Here is a 12,289-nt window from a genome sequence, read left to right on the forward strand (position 1 = left end):
GAATTGCCTGGAGCAGTGGGAACAAACAGGAAAAAACAACCTGAGGACACTGGTTCATTTAAGATGGCTTGTTGTCTAAAATGCCATGTAGTGGGTGCCATTTGTACCCCGAGGGGTAGGCGCATTTGACTCCGGGTTTGACCCGAGGGGAGTGGAGAAAAAGTCAGACAGTACAATCGAACCTATTGAATTGTTGATTGAGCGGGAGTAACTTGAACAAGGGCGTCGAAGTACAGTCGGGCCCGTGGTATATTATGATCAGCGGTATCGCTTCGCAAAACCACAGCTATCCCATCGTGTTAATAAAGCAATATTCGCACATGGCCGGCAGTCATGGCTGCCTGCGATAGCACCTACTGAATGCGATAAATCAATTTAGCTCGGTAATTGACAGGAAGACCTCATGGGAATGTACCTCTTGGCCTTGCGTTTAGCGACAGTATCAAAGGCAAACCGACCACTTTAACTGTGGTGTTTTCACTTGTTCGGTGAGTAGTGGTCCGGGATCAAGATAAAACTGCTTATGTATTAAATGAATACCCGATGTAACTAATTGATAAGAATTGATAATTGTTACCAATTTTCATCAATCGGTTGTATTCAATTTTATCAATTGCTTATGTCCTATATATTTAAGGAATCATTCACTTTCTACGCCCTTCAGACTGTCAGACTGAGAAATCGCTAAGACGCTAAAGATAGTAGTTTTAATTACTATTAAAATTTATATTCAATAGCTCTATAGTTTGCCAAGAATCTGTGTGAGAGCAGGGCCTTTAAACGTTGTTGACATCACGGAAGAACGAGCAAACATGATGAGGTTAATCTCTGGCACATGCTACAACGATATCCACCGGTAAGTATGTACGCCTATAAAACCGTAATCTTGCTTCCAGACCGCAAGCCTAAGAAAGTGCGACGGAAATGTTATATTCGAACACTGTGTATTTTACAATTGCAGGTGAATCGTCAATATTTGCAAAGTGTGCAAGGATGACGATGGAGAAGACTGGCTGGGTTGTGACGCCTGTGTCCAGTACTTCCACTGCGGCTGTTTACCGGGCGTCAATTTCGCCGAGGCTGTAACCGGCGTTTCCTTCTGCCCTTGTAAATATTACATGTTACTCGCGAAGTATTCCGCAGATCTGCCAGAGATTTCTAGTATCCCCCTAGTATTCTATTTCTAGTAGCGAGGGATCAATTTCCTCAGATGTGAGAGAGAAACTAGAGATAGCCGAATTAGTCGGAGCAGTTTGGCAGTTTCACCGAGGATGTGTAATTAGAGGGACAATAGGAGAGCCGGAAGCTATAGACAAAGCTTGTATGGGTATTGTATATGGTCCTATGACAGTAGGTTAGATAGTGATTGTATTGTGTAACACGAGCATTGTATTTAGTTAGAGTTAGACTAGTGAATAAAGGCAATAAGCCATCAAGGCTTAAAAGTCCACTTCAGAGGGTCCTATTGAAGTGAGATGCGCAGACTTGCGGCGCGAGCGCGAACGGCAATGTGCAGCCCGCCCAGAGCTAGCATTACGAGCGCAATATTTAGTTACTTGTTTTTATAACAGTTAATTGGTAATCAATGTAATCGAAAGATTGAAACAAGTGAAAGTATAAAGTCCCCAAGATCGTCCAGCGCTAGATAGAAGTCGAAGTTACGAAAAATAATTTTGTGCTCCTATTTCAGCAAAAAAATCTAATTTATTATATTTATTCATACTGATCTCGTTTCTCGAAAGGTTGTCGGTTCAACATACTTGAAGTCTTTGCCGATGGCCATGCTGCTGGCCATGTGCACCCGAATATAGGCTTTCTATATAGATTTAGACACTGTCTAAAAGCTCCTAATTAGATATCGGGATCCCTGTGGTGGTTGTAACCTTGGCCACCAAGTGTTTGAATCCCCTCCCCCACCCCTCTTAATAAATTTTGGTTGAGACGTTCTCAGATAAGGCAGCATCAATGAAATATCCAAACAACAACTTCAGGAACCCTGTGGTGGCTGCACCCCCTGACTACCCACCACATGGTAGAACCCCTCTTGCCCCCTAGACAACTTTGTCTAGACTGGTGATGTAACGGTCTGGGGGTAGCTGTGGTTTTGCGAAGCGATACCGCTGATCATAATATACCACGGGCCCGACTGTTCTTCGACGCCCGTGTTCAAGTAACTCCCTTGATGAGCGGCCCTCCATATAACGGTTACTTATCAAATTCAATGATGATTAACAAACAAAATCTAACAATAGTAAATTGAAAAGTACATAATGACAAATAGTAAATTGAAAAGAACATAATGACAAATAGTAAATTGAAAAGTACATAATGACAAATAGTAAATTGAAAAGTACATAATGACAAATAGTAAATTGAAAAGAACATAATGACAAATAGTAAATTGAAAAGAACATAATGACAAATAGTAAATTGAAAAGTACATAATGACAAATAGTAAATTGAAAAGAACATAATGACAAATAGTAAATTGAAAAGTACATAATGACAAATAGTAAATTGAAAAGTACATAATGACAAATAGTAAATTAAAAAGTACATAATGACAAATAGTAAATTGAAAAGTACATAATGACGAATTGAGGGTATATATCATGGTCTCTTGATGCAGTTTAATACAAATCTGTTTCTGTTTTGTTTGGTCTACGAAACAGATTTGTATTAAACTGCATCAAATGCACTAAGTTTCCAAGTATTGTATAACAGCTCCTGTCAAGTTGAGCACTATTTTATCTCCCAAAAGGGACTTTCAAGGCATTTTCTCCTTTATTTTAGATTATTTCTTATACATTTACTGTATTTCTGGCTGCTAAAGGGGAGGGGGGGCCCTAGAACACCCCCTGGCTACAGAAGGAACCCAAAGTAAAACAAATATAGAGACCAAAGTTGTAACCTTTGCTTCAGTAAACGTGTATAGGGGAATCGGAGGAAAAGGAGGACCTCAGGCCCGTGCCCCGCCTAAAGTCTGCCAATGAATCACCCAATTCAAAGCTCCATGCATCGAGACCATCCTTGCCATCAGCTCGATACAAGACTATTACTATTCAAGTATTAACGAACCATACCCCCGGGGGTGGGGGGTCTTCAAGGTAAAAGTGATAGGAATGCTCGTCGGGAAATTCGAAAAATACCCCTAAAAAATACCTCCACTACCAAAAATTGCTACCCTAAACAATACCTCAGGAGCCTTAAAATTACCATTTCTAAGAGAAAAGCCTATTTTTTTCTAGAAAAATGTTGTATTGCCTTACTTACCTACCACAAAGGCACTAGCTACTATTTATCAAATTCCATGGACTGCTGATAATTCTTCAATAAAACAGAGGTATTGATTGATGGACTGTTGGACCCCTCCGAGCACTCACTATCATGTGATATCTCTAGTTTATCAATCTCTTAACACAACTGTCTTGTTACCTGTGCAAAAGTAGTTTTATTCCAGCCGACTGAGGCTCAGAGATAAGCAATTTTACAGGAGACTTATAATTTGTGACTGCTAGCTTAGCAGTGTTCTGGTTATTATTGCAAATTTGATCCCGGGGGTGGGAGGAGCTTTCCCTTTTATATCGGAACCTAATGCCCCCCACGCCTCGAGCTTTGTTTACATATACGGGGAATCAATCTTGGCTTGGTACTTTATGTAACTGAAGTATTATGTGTTCTATTATAACGACACGTTTTCTTACGTTATCTTTGGGTTTCATAAAGTATAAACTACTCTTGTGTGATAGAGTTCGCGTCGCGATACTTATTGATATGAGAAGTCATGTTAAGTTACTTTTTATCGTCTCAGAGACCGAAGAAACTACAAGCTGTTGGACATAAAGAAGCTATTTGCAAAGCTATTTGGGTCTATTATTTATTTTGGGATTTTATCTATTAACCACACAGTAAAAGACTCGCATTCAACGTGTCTAAACTATGAGACTATGGGAAACCAGAAGGCCTTCTTATTCGATTTTTCTTTGGATGTTTAAATTACACATTTGGGAAAAGTTCGAAGCATATACACCTTTTTCTTCAACCGTGTATGTCAGCCGAAGAACGGAGCTGGTGTCGAACAAAAAACCTCTTCTTGATAAAAACATCCATATGGAACGCAGCTCCATAAATTTCCCCTACCGGATACATTTGAATCGACAGCCTCGTTCGCCTGTGTTAACAGGGTTGTCCCCTTTCATTATCAAAATAGTCGATGAAAATAGACAATTTAAGAAATGTCAAATGATAATGAATGGTCTCCACGGTCTTTTACCATTCGCGACTGATATTTCAACATTTATAAAGATATTTCTCAATCTCCGGGTCCAACTTTCTCTTGATAATACTCGGCGCGTCCTTTGGGGCGTACAGCTCAAAGTCATGGTGTTGCAGGGGTTCATCGGATTCTAGGCGCGCTTGGATCTCCTTGTCGTCCGTATACATGGAGAACTGGTGACTTGAGATCTCCTCATAGTTCTTAGTGCCCGGCTTTTTCCATAAAACTTGAAGATGGCTCTCTCCTCTCCCTTGTTTATGCAAAACTTCTATATAATATTTGCGTCCCTTAGAGAGTTCAATTTTACGCGAAATTTGGGTTGGGTACTTCTGGAAATCCCCTACTTTAGTGAAACCGATCCCTTTCGGGGAAAACACAGTCGCGATCAGTCGAGCGTTCCTCGGGTCGCTATCCGAACTCAGCCATAGTTCCGAAGTATCATCAGAAGTCGTCGCGAACTGATAAGAACCCGAAGTCGATACGTGCAAAAACCCAAAGATTCTCTCACCAAAGTGGGTTCCGTCGAAATGAGCGCGGAAATTTCTGGCCTCTCTGCGCATGCTCGGAAAGTTAGGGAAGAGAGGCGATAGACGGAGCTGTTCTACGTGGGGACCACAGACCCGGTCCCAGATGTGCAGATTGAGTTTGCCCATCATGTAGTCCGGCACCACCTGATCAAAGAATGCGTTCAGGAGCTCGTGCCCCTGAGTCGGCTTGTAGTTGGGCTTCCCTTGATCCGGGATATAATGCTGCTTAGGGGTGATGATAATAACGTCTTGGTAAGGACGTGGGGTCACGCGAGGCTTGCGTCTAATGGGAGCGGTGGGCTTGTGCCATCTCCTTTTCCCAGGGCCATCTAGTGGGGGTGGCGGGACGGATATCCCGCCCCGTCCTTCTCGTGTCAGACTTATCAAAGTCTCGATTAGCTCGAGCTCGTGTTTCTCATCCCCTGCGTGTGTGTCCAAATCATTGTCAATACGACGGAGCCCCTTCCTCTGAATACGCGCCACCACGGCAGAGTAGTCGAACCCCTGGCTCCAAATCAGAGACATAAGCGCGACAGTCGCCAGGAATGTCAATATGGAGAACAACGAGCTCCAGGTGCAGTTCTTGTGCTTTAGATACATTATTCAGTTTTCAAAACAAGGTTTAGTCATCCATGTTTTGACCCCAAATTTTCTCAAGACACAACACTTTAAAAGTGCTACGGCAGAATACAGCTTCCTGCAGCACCTGTGACCTGCCGTACTGTGAACTTAACGTAACCACTTTCTTTGGAAATCTTTTTTTCCCAAATTTCAGGGGGATTTAGAAGCAAATACAGACGGTTTGCTTAAGCGAACAACCGATGAACTGGGGTGACCTGCAACAATTCATATTCCTTCTTTCTCGGTGAGTAAGCACGCTATGCCTGGGTGAATACATGGTAAAAAGACACGATTCATTGCGTCTCATCACATCCACAGAAAACCATTTCATATGTTACACGTCAAAATTTCACACTATTTTTATTCCTAATATGGGACTAATAAATTTGTTAATAACAAATCCATATGGATGCCGGGACTTATGGGTGACCTTTACAAGAGGCGCTTTCTTGCTCTGTATATATCGGGTCAATGAACAACAATCAAGTTTTTATGAACTGTGTCTTTATCGCCTAATGCAGTGACATCTTGGTAAACGCGTTATTGCTTTCAATGATGAATATTTTATGTCCTGCTTGTTTTGACACGGGTAGAAAAAATCTGTTTTTCACAATGTGTTCTCTAAAATGGCGATAAGTTGTATAAAAAGAGAGCAAAAATGGTCTTTCTTTTTTTGCAAAATAAAACCGTTTGATAGATTTATTGATAGGAAGATGGTCATCAGTGCTCACAAAAGGGGGACCGGAATCGCTTGGACCATAGAAACATACGAAACGATAACCCCATCTAACAGAGATCTTTAATGTTTCAGTCGTTGTACGCTTTATTCGCGGTTTTGGCTACTCGCGTTGACGAACGAAGAGAAAACTCAGTGACGCAAAAAGCTCTGCTAACAGTTTATATGAAGTGATCAGGTATAAGAGCACAGTCATTAATCGACTCAGTCAATGTTTATCCGGGGAGACTAATAGCATCGATTTTAATTTGCGGGATCGTTACCCGCACAATTGATTAGTTTACCCAACGAGTAAGACTTCATTCATTCCTCCTCATCTTTCGAAATACTCCGTTTCTTAAAGAATGTCAACTTCCGCGGTTTTGAAATTTTGTTCAGGTCTGAGCATGCGACGTCGCCGAAAACAAACTCCCCTGTCGTGCGCATGCTTAAACCAACCGCTGACGAGCCAAAACTGCTGTCACTGAGAATCAAGAAGTCACATTGAGCCAATAGGAAGTGGTCTACGAGCATTGCTATGATTCCTTCAGTGACGGAGACGGTATTGTTCAAAGCAGTGTTGTTTTCCCTGTTAGCGCAATAAGCAGTTTTATTAAATGGAGTCAATTGGTAGCAATACGCGGATCCATTCAGGCCCGTTGTGTAGTTACATTCAATGGTGTAATTTAGCCCCGAGGAGTTGTACAGGATGTCTAGGTGTTGAATGGTCAAGTTTGTGGTTATTATCTTATCTGGGTAATGCTTCTTCGCAAAGCGCTTCACCTTCACATGGTCTGTCGCAAGGAACCATCTAATTCTCCCGTTCGCATTTTTAAAGAAAGTCTTCTCGGCTTTCTTTGCGCATTCGAAAAAACCCTTTAGACGAGTGCGATTGTGAAGGTTAAAGGAACGATCGTTCACTGAAGAAAAGTAATCGAACTGATCATCACCCGTGCGAATATGCAAACCAATAGTGGGCGTGCCGCGTAGGTCGTGCATCCATACGTCTAGGTAGCTCTGAACCGTAGAAGAAACCGAGAAAAGAAAATGGAATGCGCACCCGATGAGAGCGTATTTAGGTGCACGCGAAATAAGCGGCTTTACGTTAAGCTCGTGCGCACGTCGCATGAGATGTCTATTGTCTGTTATCCCGCCTTCGGCAAAGTACCAAATAGTGGTTGCCACTTCGACCGGCCAGTCGAAGTAACGCTTGAAATCCGTTGACGAGAACCAGTCCTTGAAGTGAGCGCTCCCGTGTATAATGTAACCCTCAGCTTCTCTCAGTTCAGCCCTCGCGGTGCCCCAGTAGTGGCGCCTGGACTCCATTCCTGTGCAGACATCCAGGATATCGGACCGGTTCCACTGAATGCGGTTGGGCTCGAGATGGTTGGATATTGGTTCAGGGATAAGCCAGTCAATCAGGAAGGCGCGGTCGGTCAGTACAGCCAGGTAGAAGAGTGATACGATCGCGCGCATCCTGTTGCCGTAACCACAGCACCCCCAGCGGGTCCCTGGACAGGAGTAGGCCAGGTAGAGTGGCTTTCTACGACCAGTTAGCATATCACGATGTAGGCGAGCATATTTCTCATACCAACCACTGCCACACGTTTCTCTGAATTGGTTTGGGGGGTGCACACGGAAGGGATATGGTATTTTTGTTTTTTTCTTGAGAAGCTGTTTTACCTTCATTTCATTTGAAGATTTTTGTTTTGACTTTCTTTTCCTTTTCTGATGTTGTCTACGATGATGCGCTAAGCCTGGCTTAGCCTTCTTGGTTTCATGCGGTATATTCATGTTTTGAATAAGAGTCTGGGAATCTATATCTACCATATTTTCTGAAGATAGAAATGATATATTTATAGTCAATTTGTTTGTTTAATCAATCTCCTCCAACTCATTCCAACCCACAGAGACACTTACTTCTTACCCTCGACCTCCAAGGAACCCCGGCGTTCCTTCTTTTGCCTAGATCTTTGCTGAAGGGAAGGGAAAGCTCGCAGGCTATTGCTGTCTTTTTCAAGTTTGCTAAAGCTTGACGTTATCTTGTATTAAAATTGTTTGGACTGTTGATACAATTGAATAACTAAAATTGTAATAAATTACTCGTACCTGTGCGATTTGTAGTCCATGTGCCTCCCACATCGTACGTTATGACCAATAACACAACTAGCACTACCACAAAGATGAAACCCAGGGTTCCTTGCCTCCCTGGCCACACGATACCGGGCGCAAGCTCGGAGGAATCCGGGTCAGCGAGTGGACCGTCTGGTTTCATAACTAGAGTTGGAACTCGCTATCCCAAACACTTAGTTCCCCGAGTCCATAAGCTACGCCGTGCGAGTCCAATTGCAAGTAGAAGCGTTGGCAGCGTCCTAATGCTAGTTCAACTTGGTCAGGTTTTATGCATTTTAGATGTTCTAATTCCTCGACATGTAGTTTCAATTCCAGAGATCAATGGGCTGATAAAAAAATCGTTTGTGGCCTATCTGAACAAGATAGCTATGACATAAACAGCATTGATGTTCTCCCAAAGATGGAAAAATCGTAAATATGAAGCGATCAACCAAAGAATGTAAATCACTGATGTTCTGTAAATATCAGGTACTATTGATCCAGTTGGTAAACATTTAAGCATTGATATGCAAATTTCAAGCTAAATTATTGCTGCATGTGATTAAAACAACAACAACAAAGAAACAAAGATTTATTCAAGAGGTGGGGGGGGGGGGGGTTATGGGGGGGGGGGGGAAGGGGTGTTTTTACTTCACGCCACAGGGTGAGCAAAATAGCAAAATCAACTACGCTTGAAGGAAGCAATATCTGGAAGTGAAAGTTTGATAAAGATGTTTATGGGTCAAAATGTTGCGCATAAGTTTTATTTGATATAAGTGTTCATTTGATATGAGTGTTCATTTGGTATGTTTTATAGTGCAAAATATATCACTAGGTATCTGGGGGGGGGGGGATTCGAACCATCAAAAGAAAATAGGATTTTGCCTAGTTGGATATTACCAAAATGTGATGTCAGAGGGATTTAAAGAAATCAACGGAATTTAGAAGGTGCGCATAGATTAGGGTTGGGTTATTTGGGATATACCTCCATTCTGTTTATGACACCGTATGATATCGTAGAGCCTAATCGTTAATTGTTGTTTATTTCACTCACAGATAAAAAAGCGAAACGATGATATCATTATTAAATTGGTTATGGTAAAGATATATACAGAGAGAAGGCAAGTCCTGGCAGAATTTTTTTTTGCATCCGTTACCTTTTCCTGATTAAAAGCTAACACCATCTTCGATAAAGCCTGGACATGCGCATGAAGTAGCATCATCGCGTCCCACACTATTTATCCTAAGTAAACAATCAATTTTCCTGGACATTGTTTTAATTTCTATACCTATACGTCCAATCATTCTTAAATATTTTACCTTCAACCTATTATCCTTAACTCTTCCTTATTGCTCCAATGGACAGAATCTTAGTAATATAGTAAGACTAATTTTTTATAAATTGTAATAATTGTTGAGTGAATACTCAGAACTCCTTTGTTACCAAAAGCCATGTATAATAATGTCACCTAAACAAATATACGCAAGTATATAAGGAACCACTTGTAATCATTATTTAGTCTACGCTGTGCTTGATTTTTCCCGTTTATTTTCGGATAACTAAAGTTATGTACAAGATTTGTCGGTACTCCGATTCCCTATCGAACTCTAACTGTTACGTTAACCTAATCCCGCTATTCTATATATGCATTGCTGATCATCATGTCAGTCCATGGATGGCTCATCTTGTTCAAGTATCTTTGTGTCTGTTGCTAGGGAAATTTGTTTGTTTTATAAAAGCTTCTGTTTTTTTTGTCAAATCTCTTGAAACGTTCAATGTAAGTGTTTTAGACATAAATGACACAAGTGATGACGTCATCTGACAACTCCCATGGTCACGTGACCCAGAACAGAAAAAAAGGGTCAGAGAAGCTGCTGCTGTTCAATTCTAACATCATTTTTTTTGCAGAAATATTTTAACATCACTGTTTTCTAAAACTTTACGCATCCGATTTGCGGAATTTTGATACCGCGAGAAATGGCAAATTTTTATGTTCTTGGAAAACCACATATTTGGTAATAACTTTTTCATTTCTTCAAAAATCAAAAAAACCAAGAGAGCATAAGATAAGAGAGGGACACTTTGGTATTACCCGCGCGCCATGTCGATTCCGAATCTGGCTATTTTTAGTAACCACCACCCAACCACTACGCGTGAGGATTTGCTCCTTTTATTTTGTCCTACTCCCCCGCGGGTTGCGTGTTGTTGTTTTGCAAACTCGATAGGAATGAAAAGAGATCATGTAAAATAACTCGGAAGAAGAAAACAAGTCTAACTTAGGTAAGCAAGATTGGCAAATATACTCACAGAAAGCTAAATCACTTAATAGTTTGACTGTTTTGTTTTTCTGAGCGGCGAAGTCAAGTGAAGTGAAGTCAAATGGCTGTGATACCGCGTTTTATACAAATCCCGACTCCAGCTTTTTTGGTTTTGGTTTGGTAGGTAGGCTTCTTACCTACAAAACAGGTCTCAAAACATTTTCGATGATATTTGTGCAAATACGGTGTTTTTTCGGTTTCTACCTACCTTCAAAACAAGTCACAAAACAGCGGCAAACAACAAGATGTAAATACCAAAGCGCGGGGGTAGGGTGAGTAAAAATGCTCACGCGCAATGGTAGGGTGAGATTCGGAATCGACATGGCGCGCGGGTAATTACCAAAGTGTCCCTCTCTTATCTTATGCTCTCTTGAATAAAACCCATACGCTAAGTTGTTAGGAATGGTAATTAATATCAATGGTTTGAGTAAAAAAAATTCACAATTGTTGTAAAATTTTCAAAATTAACGTGTTTTTCTCGGGCGGAATTGGCCGCCATTTTTTTAGGCAGGCAGGCAGGCTTCATAATAATAATTTTCATGTGGCCCTCAGGGAAAACAAGAATAAATAAAATGATCGCCACTCTTTTGTCTCTCGAGAGCGGCAGAGTTTTGGGCCGTTGTACTCGAATGTGCTCTTTCCATAATTATGTTTTATCCTCGGTAACACGAGATTGTTCTTGGCGAGTGTTCTTTAGGTGAACGTTAGCAAATCTCTTGAATTGAGCCCTGAGGTGGTCTGGAGCCATTCCATTGAGGGCTTTTGATACAATTGTACATTTGATTCCCCTAGCTCATTAAGTGAAAGGATCTATGTTAAGCTCTTCGAATAGCACCATTCAGTGATTGTACCATTTCTTGTCGGCTATTATTTGTGCTGCCCGTTTTTGAAGTAAGAGCCATCTATTTTTATTATCTAAAAAACATAAAAAAATTGCATTCTCTTCTACGAAAGAAAGTGTCGACAGTTTATTCTAATCTCTTGGAAAAAAGAAAGTTAGAGTTAGAGTTTCGAAGAAAATAATAATAAAAAAGACTCGACCGGGGATTGAAACCGGAGCGCCTGCCTAGGAGTCAAAGGTGCTAACTACTGGGTCACGGAATCAAGTAGGAGGAAGTGCGGCAATTTTCGAATGAGTTAAAACTCATTCACTCCTGGCTATTTATGAACTGAATTTACAAAAAAACAGACTGAAAATAGATACCTCCCCCCTATTTTGAGTTTTATACAGCCCGTCAAAGTCAAACACCGATGTACCCAGTCAGCGGTATCCTAGCTTTCCAACAGTGCTTTGCGGTCCCACTTTTAATCCCTTGTCGCTTTGCAAATGCGAGCACAAGTTGATGGTTGATTGTATTTTTCATAAAAATACAGCTTTGAGCATATTGGGAGAGTGTCCTAGGGCATCATGAAGTCTATTGGGGGCATAATTGAGTGCTGTGCTTATGGATATTTGCAAGCAAAGGTGGATTCATGGTGATTTTTTTCTTATTTTGCTTTGCCTGGATGAGAAAATAATTTTCCAATAAATCACCACAGCTCTCCTAAATGCTGCTATTCTGGGCCTGTATGACCTGGAATTGATTTGTTTGGCTTCGGGGTGAAAAGACTGAAAAAAACATCTGACTTTGGGGAGAGGAGTGTTGACTGGCCCTCCCTTCGTGGATTTTTCCCTGGATCTCCCAGAATGCTTTGCAATTCGTAAAGGCATCTAAGTGG

At 41.2% G+C, this 12,289-nt stretch overlaps 1 protein-coding gene and 1 long non-coding RNA gene across 2 annotated transcripts; one reads left to right on the top strand and one right to left on the bottom strand.

Moving 5' to 3' along the window:
- Positions 1-240: 240 nt before the first annotated feature.
- On the top strand, positions 241-1,450 carry LOC116618668. The gene is made up of 3 exons (XR_004296286.2): positions 241-488; positions 738-856; positions 962-1,450. It is a non-coding gene; the product is annotated as an uncharacterized LOC116618668 (long non-coding RNA).
- Positions 1,451-5,576: 4,126 nt separating this feature from the next.
- On the bottom strand, positions 5,577-8,841 carry LOC116618667. Its single transcript, XM_032382655.2, has 2 exons — positions 8,249-8,841; positions 5,577-7,974 (listed from the first exon to the last, which is right to left on the bottom strand). The coding sequence occupies exons 1-2, from the start codon at positions 8,412-8,414 to the stop codon at positions 6,464-6,466; spliced, it is 1,677 nt and encodes a 558-aa protein (XP_032238546.1). The 5' UTR covers positions 8,415-8,841; the 3' UTR covers positions 5,577-6,463.
- Positions 8,842-12,289: the final 3,448 nt, after the last annotated feature.

This window comes from Nematostella vectensis, chromosome 2 (genome assembly GCF_932526225.1).
Source record: "Nematostella vectensis chromosome 2, jaNemVect1.1, whole genome shotgun sequence".
NCBI lineage: Eukaryota > Metazoa > Cnidaria > Anthozoa > Actiniaria > Edwardsiidae > Nematostella > Nematostella vectensis.